Source organism: Heloderma suspectum, chromosome 5, assembly GCF_057233095.1.
Source record: "Heloderma suspectum isolate Gila_16-S chromosome 5, 16-S_ref, whole genome shotgun sequence".
Taxonomy (NCBI): domain Eukaryota; kingdom Metazoa; phylum Chordata; class Lepidosauria; order Squamata; family Helodermatidae; genus Heloderma; species Heloderma suspectum.
The window spans coordinates 123,642,559-123,662,517 of NC_139462.1; the positions used below are offsets into that span (position 1 = coordinate 123,642,559).

At 43.6% G+C, this 19,959-nt stretch overlaps 1 protein-coding gene across 3 annotated transcripts in view; it reads left to right on the forward strand.

Moving 5' to 3' along the window:
• LOC146344360 (dihydropyrimidinase-related protein 1) overlaps positions 1-19,959 on the forward strand; it is a 172,318-nt gene that overhangs the window by 143,576 nt on the left and 8,783 nt on the right. For all 3 annotated transcript variants that reach the window (XM_084859923.1, XM_084859924.1, XM_084859925.1), the window contains one exon: positions 14,664-14,834. In XM_084859923.1, coding sequence (XP_084716049.1) covers positions 14,664-14,834 — 171 coding nt within the window. The remainder of the gene's footprint in view (positions 1-14,663; positions 14,835-19,959) is intronic.

Consider the following 19,959-nt stretch of genomic DNA (forward strand, 5'->3'; position numbering starts at 1 on the left):
GGTCTCACTGCCACATCTTTTGGGCGACCCAAGACCAAGGAGGCTTTAATCACCTCCCTGGCCCAGCCAGCTGTTCTGTTCCTGCCAATTTTTATAAGCCAAGACGGACAAAGATTCAATATGGAAGTGATTGCTCGAACCTGTCCAAACATCTTGTAAACATCCTCAAGCTGTATCATCTGAAACTCATATAAAGAAGCTGGACAAGACTCTGCTCTGGATACCTCACCTGATTCACCTGGTATAACACTGGAGTCTAGGTCCTGGCAGATGCAAGAACTTGCAAACATATCGCAGGTGAAAGGCACCCTCTGCAGCTCTCCCCTCTGCCGCTGAATGAACACTTTCTCCCTGGCTCCTGGTGCAGGGAGGGGACCACTGTCCTGCTGAAGGTGGTGCATGATGACCATCTGTAATATGGGACCACAAGCTCCATCAGGTGCCTATACTCGATGGACTCCACCAGGCTGAATGGTTGGTTGTCCAACACCAACATCTCACTGATTCATTCATTCTTTCATTGTTTATATTTCTATACCACCCCTTAGCTAAAGCTGTCTTGGCAGTTCACAAAAATTAAAAACCATTAAAATACATTATATAAAATATAAAAAACATTCACATAATGACGTGGTTGGTGATCTTTTAATGCATTGGAAACTGCTTTCTTGTTACCCCATACTTGCCCCACCCCATGTCCTCCATACTGGCCTGCCTAAGTCTCTGCTTCTAGGGGGGTGGGGGTTGAGTGGGGGACTCCTTATGCTCAGTCTGCTCTGCTCTGCCAGTCTTGCCCTTGTTTTGGTCACTTGAATTCTTTGCCCCTAGCAAGACAGACTGGTACTGCCTTCTCAAGTACAGGAGCATAATGCTAGTGGTATAGTGACCCGATTTCTTCCCTCTGCTCAGACCTTTTCTATAGTGCAGGCAAGTAGCATAGCTGGGATCTGCTGACACCTTGAAGTGATGTTCTGTCTCTTTTACATAGAACCACTGTGTAAACTCTAGCTCTCATCCACGATCAGAGCAGTAGGAGACATCAGAGGGCATACCTGTTGCCACTGATGCTTCTGCCTCCACCTCCCTAGGGTTCACCAGAGGCCTTCAGGAATGTCACTGTCTAGCAAGCTTACTCCCCTGCCTCTTCCACAAATGGAGCTGCCACTGCCATCAGCTCAGTTCTGCTGCTCTCTGCTGCTTCCTCTACAGCAGAACTGTAGTTCTGCTGCTTCCTCTTCCATTCCTCTTTGCAATGGAAGTGGGTTGGGTCCCACTAGCAGCAGCCTAAGAGCTGGGGTGAAGCTGCTGTGTCTGCTTCAAACTGCTGCTGCCAGCAAACATTGGATGTTTTATCTTTTTTGGTGATGGTGGGGGACTCACCACCAACAGTGCCAACAGCAACTCTGCTTCTAGTACTTCCTCTACCACTTTAACTAGGGGGCACCACATGGTTGGCCACCACCAACTTGTTTCATATTGTTAAATATGTTTTTATATAGTATACTTTATAAATAACAGAGTGCTTGTGCTTTCTCTTTGTGTAAAATAAAATTCCCACACACAACACAACTAAGAGACCCACACACCACAAAGAACTACTCGGTGAGATAGAACAATGAAGTATATAATAATAAATAAATTGCTGACACACTACTAATAAAAGAAAAGAGAACACAGAACTTTTTGAAGTCACACCTAACCTATAAATTAGGGTCAGAATGAGAGGAGGTTGAGCGGGGGAGGAAAATGACACTGCCTATACAAGTTCTAACAAGACAACAACAATAACATCAACAAATGAAACTTACTTATAGCAGGGGTGGACAAACTTTTTTCTGTCAAGGGCTGCATTCCTTTGTGGGTAACCTGTCAGAGGGCAGTAAGTGGACCCAAAGCCTGTGATGGGCAGGGCCAGAGCTAACAGTGGGTGGGTCACCCTTTTTCTCTTTCTGCTAGGGCTGTTCCTGCTTCGGTCTGAATCCTGAATACCAAAGTGAAGCGGGCTGCTTCGGAGGTGCCTCAACATGATTTGAAGCAAATCAGAACAGAACTGAGACACCCCAAAGCAAAGCGGCTTGTCACCGAGACACCTCAGTCTACCTCGGAGCTTCAGAGCTACTGAAGCCACTCCCAGACAGCCTGTCTCTCTGTATATAAACTTGCGAAGGATTGGGGAGGGGGCAAGGAGGGGAGAGGAGAGGGAGGGGCGAAATGGTGAGCTTTGTTGAATGGCAAATCTAGTTGCCAAATGAGGGCTGAACTTAACCCAGCAGTCTCCAGTCAATCAGTGACGGTGGAGGAGGTGGGGGAATCCTGGATATATTGGAGAGATCAGCCTGCTTTCATTTCATTGTGAGAGACAATGCACTGGTTAGAGTTGGAGGTGGTGATTTACATGTTGTTAGAGAGAGTTGGCTAGATCTGTGGTGTATGTGTGCACTTTGTCTGCAGCTTTGTCTTTCCTCTTCCTTCCCAATTCAACTATTCCCTTTCTTTCTTTTGTAGATACTTTATTTAAAAAACCAAACATTTAAAAAGTACTTAGTTTGAGATTCCTCCTTTCCTTGGCTGGTTCTTTGTCTTCTCCCCCCTTCTCTAATAGGTTTTACCTTTCATTCTTTTCTTCATTGCTTATTTAAAAAAACAGAAACATTTAAAAAGTACTTTAGTTTTCCTTGCCTTCCTTTGTTCTTGGCTCCCCTCCACCACCACCCCACCCCACCCTTCACAATTCCTGTATTCCTTCCCTTCCCATTTTTGATCTCTTTCCAATAAATAAATAAATAAATAAATAAATAACCCTAGTCTCTTCTGTTAGGATTATAGGTAGTCCTCCCCTCCCCCCTTTGCTTATAGATAGTTCAGTGTTTGCACTTTTGTTGTTGTTGTTCATGAGTGTGTGTGTGCATGCTTGTGTTGTAGATAAGCAAATGGTGTGTGGCAAAGCATTACACACATTAACATATATTATTTAAATTTCATACTACACTGTGTGGCAAAGCAAGCCCAATATGAGTCATCTTTGGGGTCTTGGCATTGGGGCTGCCTGTTGCCCAGATTTCATGCACTTCTGTACAACCAGTGAAAAGTTATAGCTCTTTGCTTTGAGAGTTTGTGTTGAAAACATAGGACAGCCTGCCAGCCTGTTTTCCCAGGTAATGTGTATTCCATTCAGCCAAAGAGAGCCGGAGGTCATCCACTGTGTTGGATGGAAAGGGGAGAGGGGTTATTTATTTGCACTTCAGAGAAACCTACAGCAGAGATTAGGGATAGTGACCTAATCACCACTTAAACATCTAACTTCTCTGATTATGCGTTTATGACTTTTGGTTTGCGTTTCTGAGAACAGCACATTTTATGTGTGCCTAGCACAAAAACTACTGGGACAAACTGTCTGAAACTTCGCAGGTGGAATTCCCTCCATGAGGACTGAGAGGTCCCCAAATTTCATGCACTTCTGTGGAAACCGTGAAAAGTTATAGCTCATTGCTTTGAGCTCATTGCTTTGAGAGTTTTGTTGAAAAAATCAAATTTCACCTGCGCCTAGCACAAAAACTACTGGGCCAAAGATCCCCAAATTGCATTTATATATCTTGAAAACTGAAAAAGTTATGGCCGTTTCCGTTTTCCAATGCAAGTCAATGGGAAAACATCAAATCCGAATAATTCAGATACCCAAATCTCGCTTTGGATCTGAATCCAAAGTGAAGCAGATTGGGTCCAAATCAGTCTGAAGCTAAGCGGGGCTGCTTTGGAATGTCCGAATCAGCATCTGAAGCCAAGCGGGGGTCTGTGCCCATCCCTACTTTCTGCCACTGCTTTTTCTCTCTTTTCTCTGTTACTTTCTGCCAGCCCCTTTTCTCTCTCTCCCTCTTCCTTTCCTACACAGAGAAGGGGCAGATCACTCATGCCAGCAGCCTGAACTGATCACATGCAGAGGGCTTTTGAAACTAGGCTGAGGGCCCGCCCCTGTATTAAAGAAAGGATCAGGGTCTGAATGAATGGATCAGAATGGAAAAAGAAGGGCTTTATGAAAAGGACTGGGAATTCGGAATAAGGATTAGATGGAAGGATGAGGATTGGTTCAAAGGAAGGTACTCCTCTCTCACACTGATTCCACCAATCTCTTCAAATGTTCTTGCTTGGATGAGACGGAACTAGCAAAGAGCACAGAGGAGACTTGAGCAAACCATTATATGAGACTCAACATCCCTCCCCAGGGTACTGTGATGGGAGAGCCCTGGTAAATCATTCCCTGTGATTAGACAATAGACTTTTCAGTCACTCAACTCATCTCCCTTCCCCCCTCTCCAACCCTGGCTTTTTCCATATGTGGAAAAGCAATAGCAAAGTAGTGACTTTTTGCAGACACACTGTTGGCCTTTCTGCGGCCCTCCACAGTCCAAATAGTTCATGAAGCTTCTTCATAGAATCATAGAATAGTAGGGTTGGAAGGGGCCTACAAGGCCATCGAGTCCAACCCCCTGCTCAATGCAGGAATCCAAGTCAGAGCATCCCTGACAAATGGCTGTCCAACCTCGTCTTGAAGGCCTCCAGTGTGGGAGAGCCCACCACCTCCCCAGGTAATTGGTTCCATTGTCGTATTGCTCTGACACTCAGGAAGTTTTTCCTGATGTTCAGCCGGAATCTGGCTTCCTGTATCTTGAGCCCATTATTTTGTGTCCTGTACTCTGGGATGATCAAGAAGAGATCCTGGCCTTCTCTGTGACAACCTTTCAAGTACTTGAAGAGTGCTATCATATCTCCCCTCAGTCTTCTTTTCTCAAGGCTAAACATGCCCAGTTCTTTCAGTCTCTCTTCATAGGGCTTACCATGAAGTGATGTTCTTGTCAGGCAGGAAAGGGTTCTCTCTCACCTCTGTGGAAGGCAGAGCCAATCAAACAGACTTCTTGGACCTGGAAGGGGAGGAGCCTCTCTCAGTTGTCAGGCTTGCCTCATCTTAGGAAAAACTTGTCCAACTTTAACTGAGAAAATTAACGAACAACTTTGAAGAAGAGAGAAAAAATTAGAGGACTGTCAAGCTGAGTCCCTAAGTAGCTATGGGGCATCATGCAAATGTGAATGCACTCCGTGTAACCAACACTGTATGGATAACAAACCCAGGTGGGACTGCTTTCCGCATTCTTTGCTGACCAGAACACCACTTCATGGTAAGTCCAACTTCCCATTCTCAGTCAGCGAGGGAGTGGAGTTGGCAGGAAAGGGATGTCCCAAAGCAGTATCCTTTTATGGGTGGGTCAACTGCATATACTACAGAACTTGCTGCAGGACCATGTGCCCAAGTGATGCTTCGGTCAAAGCATAGTTATCAATTTTATAGTGGCATATGGAAGTGGAGGCAGAAGTCCATGTGGCCACCCAACAGATACCTTCCAGTGGCGCCAGAGACTGTATTGCTGTGGAGGTTGCTGCACTGAGCGCCAAGTTGGCAGAAATTCCTATGCGGGGGAGACTTGGACTGAGTAGAATAAGCTAACACAGTGCATTCCCTTACAAATGGTGGATCTAGGAACTTTCCTTCCTTCATCCCCCTTTTTACAGGAGACAAACATGGGATATGCATTTCTAGTTTCCTGCATGGGTTTAAGGTAAATCCTCAGAACTCCATGCACATCTAGTTTATGCCACTGTTTCTCTCTAGGAGGAGTAGGAATAGGGCAAAAATCAGGTAGGATGATTTGCTGACTCCTATGGAATAAGGAGGTCACCTTAGGGATATACCCTGGGTCTGTCCTTAATACCAATCTATTTGGTTGGAATGTGCATAGATCAGACAGGGTCCTTAGCTCACCTGCTCTCCTGGCAGATGTCAATGCAACAAGAAAAAAACATTTTCCAGGTGACTTCTTTAATAGGGATTGAGCAAAGAAGGTCAAAACGAGGATCAGTGAGAGCCTTCAGCACCAGGGAAAGGTCCCAGGATGGAAACCTGTGGACTACCAGTGGAGAGATGATCGCTGCTCCAAGCAGAAATCTCTTGACCTGGGGATGACATGATATTGAAGTCATATCACTGATCTTCAGAATACTTCCTAATGCAACTGCTTGTCTCTTAAGGATAGCTGGGGCAAGGCCCTTATCCAGACCTGCCTGCAGAAAACTAAGTATGAAGTAGACATTCTGCAGGATGACAAGGTAGTTGCCATCTCTCAATTTCCAGGTATATAACTGAAGCCATGCTGGATCGTGGTATGGAACTGGACCTTGCAATAACAGATCTGGTTGAAAAGGGAGAATCCAGGGAGGACTCATACTGAGCTCTACTAGATCTGAAAACCAGGGCTGTCTGGGCCATCTCGGGGCTACCATCACACACTGCCTTTTAGGTTCCTGATCTTCTGCAGTGTCCTTGCCTTTATGGGAAGAGGAAGGAAAGTAAAAAAATAGTCCAATCCAATTGAAGTAAATCTATTGCCCCGCCTGTGGGTCCTGGTAGTGAGAGAAGAATCTCTACTTTCCTGTTGGCCCTTGTGGCAAAAAGGTCAAGGATTGGCTGATCTCATCGCTTCACTATTAGATTAAATACTTGAGGGTAAAGTTTCAATTTGCTGTGAAAAAACAACAGCGCTAGCCTGATTGCTCTCAGCTCTAGCCAATGGAAGGGTTACAACTCTTCTGACCAAATGCCCTAGGCAGTCTTTGAAAGGCAACGTGCCCCCGCCCCCAGCCAAAAGGCTGGCATTTGTTGTTATTTCTGTTGGGAAAGGATCTCTGTTGGGCCAGCCTCAGTTCAGGTGCTGTGGATTGTCAGAGAATTCAGAAACTGCAAAATGCAGTTCCACCTTCATGGGACCATTTTCCAAGATCTGGGCTAGCAGGAACTGCTGAAGGCTCCTTGAATGGAATCTTGCCAATGGCACGGAGACTATAGATGCTATCATCAGTCTCTTTAGCTGAGCTGTGCTCATAAGCATAGCCTGAGGTACAGAGATGGCCTGACTGCAGTCTTCCATGATGTTGTGCACTTTGTCTGGAAAAAAGAACATGCTTGCTTTCACCATATCCCAGATGAGTCCTAGATGTTGCAGGTGCTGTATGGAAAGAAAGTGGTTCTTTGCCTGATTGACTACAAATCTGTGTTACTCAGGCAGGTCATGGTCTCCTTGATATCCCTGTCTGCCCTAGAGGATAAGAGTGATCTGAACAATAGATCATCCAAATACAGATAAATATGTATTTTATGTAATTTATTTATTTTAATTCTTTTTTTAATCTATATTTATTTTATTTTTTATAAGTGAAATAAACAATACCAACAGCATGGTTAAACATTACAGTATTCTGGGGAAGAAAAAAAATAAGGAAGAAAGCAAAAGAGAGAGAGAGAGAGAAAGGAAGGAAGGAAGGAAGAAAACAACAACACAAAAGATTATATCTAAGCTTCAATGAAAGCAAACCAAATATCCAAATATAAGTCTAATTGCAAATTATACCTATACCTTCCAAACATTGCAGGTATTATTAAATCTTCAATCTGCTGCTCCATAAACTGTGAGCCTTGTCTTTCGATGTTATAACCTCAGTCTTATAGCAAATAAATGGGAGCAAACCACCTATTTCCATTAACCATATATTACCATTCCATTAACACATAATAGTAAACATTAAAAGTTTAACCAACAAGAAATAATCATAATCATAATCCCATAATAATGATAGTAATGATAGTAATCATTAAAAATTAATGATAATTTTTAGAAAAGAAGAAAATTTTTAAAAGGATAAAAAATAAAACACCATTTATTTTAAGTAATATTATATCTAAAAATGTATATGTGTACCCCACATACACACATACAATATAACACACAAAGGAGAAAAAAAAATGCAAACTTTTAATCTGGCAAACTTCCCAGACATCCTATCAGCTAAACCCCAAACAAGATTTCAGAGAAAATGGCTAAATTCCAACTCAGGAGGCTGAGAAAGTTGGCTCCCTTGTTTTAATGTTAACACCAATGAGAAATGATTCGGCTTCACCAATGAGAAATGATTCAGGATTTTAAAAGTTTTTCATCTGGCCTTCAAAAAGAGTGCAAAATATAGCAGGATATTTAATATGATATTGCAGGTTATTTTGCTTTGCCAAACTTCTCGCTTTGGTGAATTGCCTTCTTCTGTCAGCAATTTCTTTAGTATAATCAGGAAAGAGCATAATCTTGTCATTTGCTGGTCCCCACCGCAGCTCACCTCATTCTCTTGCCAGACGCAGAAGGTAATTTTTTGTAGCAACTCGTGAAAACTGAACAACTGTCCCAGAAGTCCCTTTAGTGCCACGTATTGAGCCAGGAACACGATATGCATGCTCAATATCCACAAAAATCAGATGGCAAAACCAATAACTCATGCAAAAGTTTATCTATAAATTCAGCCAAACATACATCAGCAGTCAAGACTGCTTCCATGAAGCAGCCAAACATACCAAGGATACGAAGGTTCGCCCTGCGTGTAAAAGCCTCCAACTGGGAAATTTGAGCGGACAAAGTATTGTGAGATGCTTGCATAGCAGTTTCCTGAGCAGTAATTCGATCTTCGAGCATTAACCTTCATTTCCATTTTTTAAAGAGAGATATTAATTAAATCCACAGCCCCCTGGTGGGCAGTGATTGAGTCCTGGATTGTTTCAAGCTTCTTTGACTGCACTGATAAGTGAAAAGACATAGTTTTTATCAAAGCAAGCAATTCCTCTTCACCTCCAGCATTTCTAGAAACCTTTGCTGGGGGAGCAATGGGGGGGGGTAGGTGGCGTTCCCAGACCTTTTGTTTTTCCCTTTGATACTGCCATCCTCCACTTCCAGAAGCACAACAAACAAGTATAGTTGCAGAAACAGAAAAAAAATGTTTAGTTAGATTTAAGTGCCAGTCCCCAGATACTGCTGGTACTTTAAATTCACAAATATTTTTTGGAACTCGTCAGTCTTGTAGTCTCCTGATTACTAGGAGTTTCAAATAGCTTTCAGTAGATGATACTCCGGCCACTGATCTTAGATTGCAGCCCTTCTGCTGCAGCACAAAAGCAGCTGTTCTTCCAAGATTTCAACTGGTTGGTACTGTAAGGTTTCTCAACCTTTTCATAGCTGTTTGAGATAAGCAACCTGCAGAGCTCCGCAGGTCACTACCAAGACGACATGGCTCCGACCGGAAGTCCTATTTATTTTAATTCTCAGGTGTGCCACCAGGGTGATCATAACCCTGGTAAACCATAGGGTTAGAGGAAAGATTGAAATGTAAGGCCATGTATTGGTACTGCAGTGCCCCATAGGCAAAACGAAAGTAGCGGCGATCAGCAGGTCGTATTGGAATATGTAGATATGCTTCCATAAAATGGATAAGTGTCATGAAGTCCCCAGCCTGAAGAGCTGCTAAGATTGACTTGAGTTACAGGATAATTTGATCTGTCAGGAGTGATCAGTATTCTAAGGTATATCTCTGAATTATTGTTTCCAGTACCCACTAGTTTGCTTTCAAGAGCCGCCAGGTTGGACTGAACAACCAAAGCTTCCCCTACCAGACTGTCAATTGTGTCTGGACAAGGAGAGCTTGCCCTGATGCTTTCCATCCCAATTACTCTTGTTGAATGCTGGCCTGGAAGACTGGCAACCAGCTGTTGTAGGGTCTGCAGTATTGATGATGAACAGCAAAAGGCCTGGAAGGAAAGGGCTGATTGGTTCTTTTCCTCTGCTTATTGTCATCCTTTTGGGGAGGTAAGGCTTTTTTTCCCCCCTCAACCAGAACTAATTCAAGAGACTCACTAATTCAAGTGATACTCTTGAAATAACTTGCCTCCTTTAAAAAGAATGGTTGATAAATTAGCCTTAAAGAGACCATCAACCTTCCTTTGTATAAGCCAGAAATTATGGCAGACCACCATTCCTGAAGCCATGGCTCTTGTGGAGCATTGGATGCCACCCATTCAAAATCAGCTAAACATTCTGCTGCCCAAGCTATTTTATAGAGCCCTTCTCTAAGACATTTCACAGTAGAGCTATCAATGGCTACTACTCCTGATGGCTATATGCTACCTCTAGTATCAGAGGCAGTATGCCTATGTACACTAGTTGCTGGGGAATGTGGTCAGGAGAGTGCTATTGCACTGATGTCCTGTTGGTGGGTTTTCCATCAGCAGCTAGTTGACCACTGTGTGAACAGAATGCTGAACTAGATGGACCCTTGGTCAGATCCAGCATGGCTCTTACTATGTTCTTAGAGGGTACTTCTGATAGAAGATCCCTGGCCCACATCATTGAGGCTCACGCAACCACTTAATTAGCCACTGCCTGTCACATTCCTTCATCCTCCCCCTCCACAATCAACACACTCCAGGAAACAAGGCTTCAGGCTCACTACTTCATTAGTTAAGGACTAGCTTCTTTACAAATGCAGTTTCTAGGAAACACTCAGACTGCAATGAAATAGCTAATCCACACATCTACAAATATCAATAGAGGAGCTGAAGTGGAAGTTAGAGAAGTTGCCAGCAGTCTGGGCAAGAACTTCTTGGCCAGACCAGCTTCGCAGAGATACCCCTCCCTTAGGGTGGTGCCCTCCTACATTGGCTTTCATGAGTGGCCAACCTGGTGGAATGTCCAAGCCCCACCTCTAACTTTTCCCACTTCACTCTGCAACGGACCTTAGCATCCCTCAAGTCATGCCCCTCACTCTCCTCCCCCTCTGAAACCTGGGTTCTCATGGTGGAAGAAAGGGGGGGCACTCAGGCTGAGCCATCTCTGTTTCAAAGTCTTGGGAAGGAAGCCTTGCTGTATCTGAGTTCACTAGGGAGGGTGCCTCCCCCTGTTCTGGCTGTTCCCATTCTGAATTGAAGCTGCTAGACATCTCCACATGCTCAGATTCATTCCTGATACTGCCAAGAAAAGCCAAGTATACCATACCTTAAAAATCCTCTTTTCATGGGTCACACAGTGCTTGAAACTTCTTGGTTGGGTGGGGGGAGTAGAACTGAACGTCATGAACCTGGAAGGTGCTGCTCAACCAATGAGAGAGGCTTGTTTCTCACCCTTGTCCAGGCTCCCCCTGGCTACTACATTATTATTCCCTACAGCATCTGAAGGCTCCCCATGAGAGCACCTCACCAGTGCAATTTTGCCCCATTCCAGCCAACAGTCAGGGAGTTAGAGCTCCCACCCCCTTTCCACTTTTCTAGGAGAAATACTAGCCGCTGCACCCATTGACTGTCCATAGCCTGTGTTGCCCAGTCATATAACCCCAGTTGTGAGCTTCCAGGGAGTAAATACAGCGATCTAGCTGCTTCACCCATTTTCAGTCTGCAGCCTCTGTTGCCTGCTTCCCGCTCCCCCCCCCATTGAGAATCTGTAGCGTTTTTTTCCCATTGAGAAAATTGGAATCGTGCTGTTTCAAGTACTAGCTATCTAGCGAGAGGAGGTGGCCAGGAGCAGAAGTCTGCAGCCCCAGTATTTTGCTGTACTGATAGGGTGATACAGTAAAAACTAAAGAATGCAGGAAAGGGAAGAGAGGAGTCACCAGCAGAGGCAGCAGCAGAAAAGTAGTGCCCATCGAGAATAAAAGGCTCGCTTCCCTCCACAGCCCACCTTTCTGTGCTCAGTGATACGAAAGGAGACAAGTTACTTCCTCAACCTGGTGCCCTCAAAAAAAATTGATGTGGAGCAAATTAAATTAAAAATTAAACTGGGGCAATCAGCTGTTCCCTTACTTCCGAGTAGGGATGTTGTGCTTTATGTTTACCCTTTGGTGGGAGTTCTGCTCTTTGCTCAAGTGCACTTGAGGGCAATGAGTTCCCCAAACCCTGACAGTTGCCATTCCATAAAGCAGGGATGTGGCGGGGAAAAACAAAAAACAAAAGAGGCTGCCCACCTACGTTGATGCAACAGCAGAAAACACCCCCAAAACACATGTTAAGAATCTGCATTTAATTCAGGGATATGGGGCACACTGCACTGGAAGTGGGTGGAAGCTGTCTTAAAGGGAAAATGCAGCACAAAATGCCCCTGAAAAAGCTCCAGGTTTCAGGCTGGAAATGACAGCTTTGCTGCAGAGTGGCCACAACATCGTGTGTCCCTAATGACTTTAAGTTACAGCAGCATTGGAGAAAACCTCCCATGTAGATGATCCCCAGGTAGCTGCATATTCATACAGTTCTGAGAGCTGGAAGTTGTATTTTATTTTAAAGATTTCTATGCTGCTATTCAGGACCAACTGGTCCTCTCAAAGTGGCATACAATCAATCAATTATAAACCATAATACAATGGCACAATAAACATCCAGTATTAAAACCAAAATTATCCAAAACTTAATCAACTAAAACAGCAGCATAAAACCAGCAAACATCAGCTTAATTAATTAAAACATTAAAATTAGCAAGTGTAAGCAGATTGAATCAGCAATCTCCTGCTAGCAATCTCTCTCACATATCCCTCTCCCTCTCTACTTGCTCCAAGAGATTCTGGTGGCAGCCCTCTTCAGACTTAACATCTTAGGCCTTTGTATCAAGTACAAATACCACTAGGTTGGTCATCGTTGTACTCCAGCAACAGGCCAAACCAGCTGTTTTATCCATGGCAGCCACATCGATTTTTACTGAATTCTGTGTTTACTAGGCTTCTTCCAGATGTTACAGAGTTTTGGTGACCTCTTGCCTGTGTCCCAGGGTCACACCTGTCTACCAGGCAGGGTGGGGAACTCTTTCAGCCTGAGGACCAAATTCAATTTTAGAGAAGCTCTTGGACACATTCCAGGGGTGGGCAGACCAAAGGCAAAGGGGCAAGGCCAAAGGCAAGGGGTGGGGCCCAAAATAACACTATATTATATCGTAATGCTCTTACTGACAGTAACTAAGCCTTAGGAGAGGCATTTCATCCTTTCAGAATCGGGGAAAAAACTGCACACAATCTGGGAAACCACCAAGTGCATGGGGGGAAGGTGTGGGGGCAGGGTAAGAGGCATGGCCATCTTGAGAATCCCAAAAGGCCAGATTTGGCCTCCAGGCCTAAAGTTCCCCAGCCCTGATCTATAGGTTAAGGATTTTTTTAAGTGCTCAATTTTCAAATACTTTAAAGTTCCAGAACTGTGTTATACCCTTGGATTGGCGTACAGACCTACAAGAGCTGCAGTTAAATGGATCATCTGTACCCTTTTCTGCAGTACACTAGGAGAAGTTGGCTTGATGCATGGGTGACCTTGCATTAGGGACCTTTGTGGGTTCAGAGATCTTCATAAGGAAGAGGCTACCAGAAGCACATATAAATTGGAGTGTGCAAGTGTTACAAGCTCCAAGTAAACCCCTACCTGCATCCTTCTAAACTACAGTGAATGAATGCTGGCTGTAGCAGGAACACAACCCCCTCCCTATTGGCTTAGTTTTCCTCCAATTCTCTCCTTACTCCTCTCCCAACGCTCCTCCTGACCTCATATCCCCTCTCTTTTCCCACTCCCATGAGTATTTCCTACTCGTGTGACCAGTATGGAATCACTTCCTCCTTGTGCTGTCTCCCCAGTCCATCTCTCTTCCTTGCAGAATGGACTGTCCACACATGTCCGCAGCAAGTTAATTACCCCCCAAATCAACAAGTGCATTTCAAATTCTTGCTTGTAATCCATAAATTTTCCAAGTGGCATTATCCTCAGATCCTGTGTATGTGTATGGGGAGTGGGGAAGTCTCCTCTTAGCTATAGAGACTCTATGACCAATGTCTAAAGGTCCTTGTTGGATTTAACTAATGTGTGTCCATGGGAACCTGAACAACAGCATACACGTGTCTGTCTGCACAAAAAAAGAGCATATTCAGTAACATACCCCACATTGTCTTGGTCCTGTATTGCCCTATGAAGCATCTGAAACTTATACTGCTAAAGGAATTCTCTTTGAGGTTACATTCCATAACTAAGGGAATGGGATTGCACATAGAATCCATTAGATTCCCTCTGCAACACAGAATCCCTCTGAAAACATTGGCATACTGGCAGCATTCTAGCTTCAAAATAAAAGTGAGTACGCTTGAGATAAAACTGCTAGCAGTTGCTGGCATAGGCTTTTGTGAGGCAGGAAAACCTTAACAACCTTCAAACCACTGTTGAGAGCTTCACCAAACAAATGAAGGATTGTCGTCCTCAGGAAGCCTCAATAAAGTACATCAGTAGTTTTCACCAAAAATTGACAGAACTATATGGTATGCATGAGCAAATGTTGGAGTAAAAAGGGTAAATGTTTCAATTTTCAGCACTTTAACTTGATGAACCTGTGGCGATTTTTGTAAGAGTGGTTTGAAATTTGGCATATTTGTAGACCTCATCAAGTAGTAGATTATGGATGCCAGTTTTCGAGGTATTAGTTTAACAGGTGTCATAGAATCATAAAAATCATAGTCATTTCATAAGCAATAGAAGACTGAAGCTTATAATGGTGGAACCTCTTTTTTTCTTTTTCTTCGCAACTTGCCTTTACTAAAGGCACACTACGCCTTTAATACTTTGGAATGACTTCGACAGCTAACCCATCTGGTGGGTTACTCAGGAAGGATATGTTTCCAAAGACTATGTTGCTTCCGTATTTTCTCTGATTGCCTTCAAATCTCTTTCATATGTACTTATTATTACATCTCTATTCTTATGATAGATAAATTGATCAACTCATGATAAATTGATTTAGTCTACAGGTAAAATGGATGAAAACCAGTTTGTTGCAGTCACCAGTACCAGTGCAGCCAAAATTTTTAATCTGTATCCACGAAAGGGCAGGATTGCTGTGGGTTCTGATGCTGATATTGTGCTCTGGGATCCAGAGAAGGGGAAGACCATCTCAGCCAAAAGCCATAAATCGGTAAGAGGAAGAGCTCTTCAGTCCTTCTGAGGGCCAGCTGAGGCATCATTGTTGCAAATGGTGCAGACTGCTGAAAAGTTCTCACCCATGGTAGCACAACATGTGTATAAATGCTCTTTACTGCATGCATCACCCAGTCATATTCAGAGTATAATTGTCAGCACTGCTACTACCAGAAATATACAGTTACATGCATACCCTGCATACCGTTGGACAACAGAAGGGTAAGGACTTTTAAGTGGCCTACATGGAAGCATAGGGATGCTGGAAAAATCTGCTGCAGACTTCAGTGAGTCTGCGGTGAACTGCCCCTCACCTGCATGTCCTCTGGATTTCACAGAGGGCTTCTTTCCTGCTTTAAAAAAGACAAAGTACGCTAATGGCAGCTGCCATTAGCCTATTGTGGAAAAATTACGGCTGTAATTTGTGTATTTTACTCCATTTCCATCCATAAAGCACTTCTACATAAATTGCAGCCATAAACCAATTGTTGCTGTAGGCCAAATATGCAAATTACAGCTGTAATTTTCCCAGCATAGGAAAATGGCAGCCACCATTAGAGTATCCTGCCTTTTTTAAAGCTGGAAAGATGCCCCATGAAATCCAGCGGATGCGTCAGGGCTCTGGGGAAATCCAGTAAGTTCCAAGTGACCTGGATTTCCCCATGGCGGACCGCTCCACAGACCAGATGTTGGGAGGTTCACCCATCCCTATGGACACGTAGCAGAGTCTAAACCTGGCATGAATCCCTTTCAATCTACTAGACCTGTAGTTGTGTGGAAATGCAGAAATACAAAATGTATTCACACTGGGTAATTAGATGTCCCTTCCCCATTTGTGCTTCTGTGTTGTTCTTGATTTTGAACAAGACGATTAGGTCAAGTGGATTTTATTACTACATTTAGTGGCTGTGATCCAAAGAATTGCTTAGATTTGTATGTGTGCATGGGAGGGGGGTGCACTAGCCCAGTGGTGGATTTGACATTTTTCTTTCTACTACTCTGCCATGAATTTTGCATAATTCTTTGCAATCACGCGCACTGCTCTGTAACCCCCATGTACATTCGATAGCTAGCAACGGAGCTGGTAGCTACAGGAGAGAAGGCACTTCGTGGGCAGGTGTTCTTCAGTGTAACATGAAGCAGCCTTTTTCTCTAGCAAGGGAAGCGCCTTTTCTGCAGTTGGTCCGCTGCAGTTGCCAACTGATGAGGTAAACTCCCCCCATCCCTGGCATCAGATTGCAAAAATGAAATATTTTTCTGAGCCCTTAGGAAAACGGAAGCATTTGCCATTTTTTTAATAATTAGTTTTTGTTTGTGGTCTTGTGCAAGCGTGCATGACCATAAGAGTGCCTGCCCAGTACTGAGCCCAGCATAGCCAGATTCCCCTCTTGCTTATGTCCTCATCAATTTCACCCTCCACTTTGGTGTTTCCTAAGCAAAACTCCCCACCACCTGCCCATATCAGATCACAAAAAGGAAATAATTTTCTGAGCCCTTACGAATCCGGTCACAAGCTTTGTGGGGCAAGGGGGTTGTTTGTTTGAGCTCTTGCACTAAAGCATCTGTCCCCTATTTAGCATACCTTCTCAATGCCCTCCACTTCAGTGCTTCCCTTGCTAGCAAGCACCTATTTTTTAAGGGCTCTATCAGGGTTCCCTTTATGGCCTAAACTCTCTGAGCAACTCCTTAAGGATCTCTTGCCTCCTTAAGAGTCCCAACTTTGTTCTTTAAAACTTTCCCTTTCCAATAATATGGGGTTTAGGCTATGGACGTGGGGTGATTGGCACTTCAGACGCCTGGGTGTTAACCACAACAGTGTACTGGTAAATTAAAGCAAGCAAATTGCAACTAAAGATATTTACAGAATTGAGCTGAGTGATACAAAAGGCATTAAAAGAAAATAAAAGTTGCAAAAACCCAAGTTCTTCTACCCTAGCTGCACTTAAGACTTCTCCAGGCTTCTTCTTCCTTCTCTCTCTTCAGGCTCTGGTCATCCTCTCTCTCTGGTCTTCCTCTTTCTGGTCTCCCTCTCACTGGGTCTCTCTTCCTTTATATCCCCTTCTTCCCCTAAACCAAAACTACAGTTTCAGATCTGGAGAAATGAAACCTAACTCAGGAAAACTTAACCAGGGAAATGAAACTACTCTTCCCACTGCTTCATGTTATACTGAACTAAGTATCCCCACCCCCACAGTGCCTTCTGTTATGCAACCATCAGCTGCTTTCAGTTCCCCCACCCCTTGTCCTCCAGTTCAGTCCCTGTCTTGCTAGAGAACACTTTTATTTTAAAGGCTGCATCATGTTACATTGAATTAATAAGTACACCCATCCCCAAAGCACCTTCTCTTCTCCAGCCTCCAGCTCCATTGCTAGCTGTCAGATGTACATGAGCAGTGAAGGGGATCACTAAAACTATGCAAAATTCATAGCAGAGCAGTGGAATGGAGGGGAAATTTGCACAAATTCCTAGCAGTGGTCGTTGACTCTTGTGGAGGAGTGGATATTAAAAAACACACACACGTTTAGGACATTCCGTGGTGTCCTTTGTTCATGATTCCTACAAAAAAAAAATTAAACATCCATTCTGAGGCTAAAAGGGATGAAAGAGAATGGAGATGGCACTAGTGAGATCACAAGGAACAGCAAATGTTTTTTCCCTTCTAGCCATTCCCAACAACCCATGAAAAAACACCCTGCCAGGTTCGGATGTCACACTAAATCACTCTGGGAATAAGCCACCCTAAACACCCAACTACAAGCCATGGGTTCTAAGGATGGCTTGTTCAAGCAAAACTATCCAGGACTGGAAAACTCCTCTGGGTTCGGCCGTCACACTAAGCCACTCTGCAGCCACCCACACCACAGCTTAGCACGACATGCAGACCCAGTCATTGTGAGCTACCGCTGTTGTAGACAAAGTTGAATTACAATTAAGACCCATTCACTTTACAAAAGACCTACAAAAGACACATATATAAAGAGGGGGCAGGGAAGGATGGAGGGATGAATCAACACAGCTGCCTGCATTTTCAGACTCTCCTTGGGGGTGTGGCTATGGGGACTGTCATGATGAGCAGCTGCTCTTCAAAATTTACCACCACACCACTGTGTATTGCTAATTGCTTTTGAATGTCCCATCAGTTCAAAATAAGTTTGTTATGTATGCAGTGGGCTGCTATTCAAGGGAGACCAGGTCTAAATTTGAGTAGGTGTGATGGAACAAATTTCATAGTTCTTGAGATTCTGCCCATTTTATGAGTGAGTGAATGGGAGAAGGAACCAGAGGATAATACAGATGCATTATTTGTCACCTTGCTAATTAGACTCTTATCAAGTGTATAAGTAACATATGTTATGGAAAGAATACAGTTTAGAACTTGTAAAACACGCAGCTGAACTGTTGATATATTATTTATTTAGAACAGTTACTACAATTATAATAATCCATTTACTGTATACATGAATTTAATCATTTATACTTTCCTCAGCCCCGTTCAGTTACATGAATGTGCCTAAGTATCATTCTGTTGTTCATTAGAAAGTGAATTAATTATTGTGTAAAATCATAGCTGTTTTTTAAAGCTTCAGCTCTTTCATTTTTATTGCATTATATACTATTATTGTTGATACCTTGACTTTCTTCTCAGTTGTTAGTAAGATTTATAGTTACTCTGTGGAAATAGTGAAATCCTATCTGTCTGTATCCAGGATGTCTTATTTAATTTACAGAATACTGCTTTTTCTTTCACCATCCCTCCTAAGAATAAACTTATTCTTTTTAAACAATTTTTCAGCTTAAAGGATCTATAATTTTGATTAAGTGCTGTCATTACATTATTAGCAGGGAACCAAACTGAACTTGAATCAAAACCCAAAAATGGGGGGGAGGATATTCCCCCCCCCCGAACTGAACAGAATCTTAACGATTATCTGAAAGTTGCTGGTGAATCTGAATTGGAATAGAGTTGCCCCCACCCCCAAAAAAATTAGGATACCGATCCAGAATAAGGGGTTGACCAGAAACACCTGATGCGGTACACTTATTGGCTTCACCAATAAGTGAAGAATGAATCAGAATGATCACATAAAACAAAACCAACACCTGGGAAAGTTTATATATATTGAGTTTATTCAGTCTTCTGTACTCTGCTCTCTTCAAGAGGGCTTGAGCCTGGGAAACATCAGGCAGAGACTGGACTGGAGGGTTTCTACTTCTTTAAGGCAGGAACCACTGTAGTAGGCTGTAAAGCAGTGGAGGCTGGTGGCTCCAATATCAGTGGGGAGGTGAATCTGCTCCAGGTTTCATTCAGAACTGTAAAGGAAGAACTTCACACCTTGGATAGCTCCTTTAGAGTTCTGACTGAAACCTGGAGTAGATTCACCGCCCCACTGGCAGCCACCATCCTCCACTGCTGTAAGGACAAACAGCCTGATGGATGAAGGAAAATTCACCCATTCTGTGGTGCTCAGCCAGCCTCTGTAGGTGGATGTTAAAGATTAAGTTGTTGCTGTCCAGAACTGAAACCTTTTCTTTCTAACCTTGAAGGCTTTTATATAAAGAGCAACTTTTTTTTTTTTTTACTGTTAAACTCTGCTGCTAGGCCTGCAAGACCCCAGGCAGAAGATAATGGAACAATCTGCCTTCTTAGGCCTTGAGAAGAAAGTCTGAAGAGACCTTCCCAGACCCAGGAGGCCTGCAGAAGCATTCTGCTTAGGCAATGGGGAGCACGGAAGAGCTCTCAACCCAGGCAACAGGGAGCATGATATTGGAGTGGGGGGAGGGAAGGCTGATTGGAGAGGGTGTTTTGCCTTTGGACTGGCTCTGGGGATTCCTGCTTCCTAGGATCTTAAGAATATTTTGAATACTGTTTGTGCCAGGTAGATCGTCAGGGGCATTAAGGTATCTAGAATAGATAGTCTTCTCTTAGATGGGATGAATGTACCAGTGGGTACTGCTAGGTCGCTGGGACTGAGGCTCAGAGGTAGCAATCTCCAAGATATTAAAGACGAATGTTAGGCATCCTTGCGATAGATGGTGTGTGACTGAGCAAGAGATTGGTTGGGGAAATCCTAGTCTCTTGATCTGACTAGTAAATGGAAGTTAGGAAGATAAGTTGTTCTAT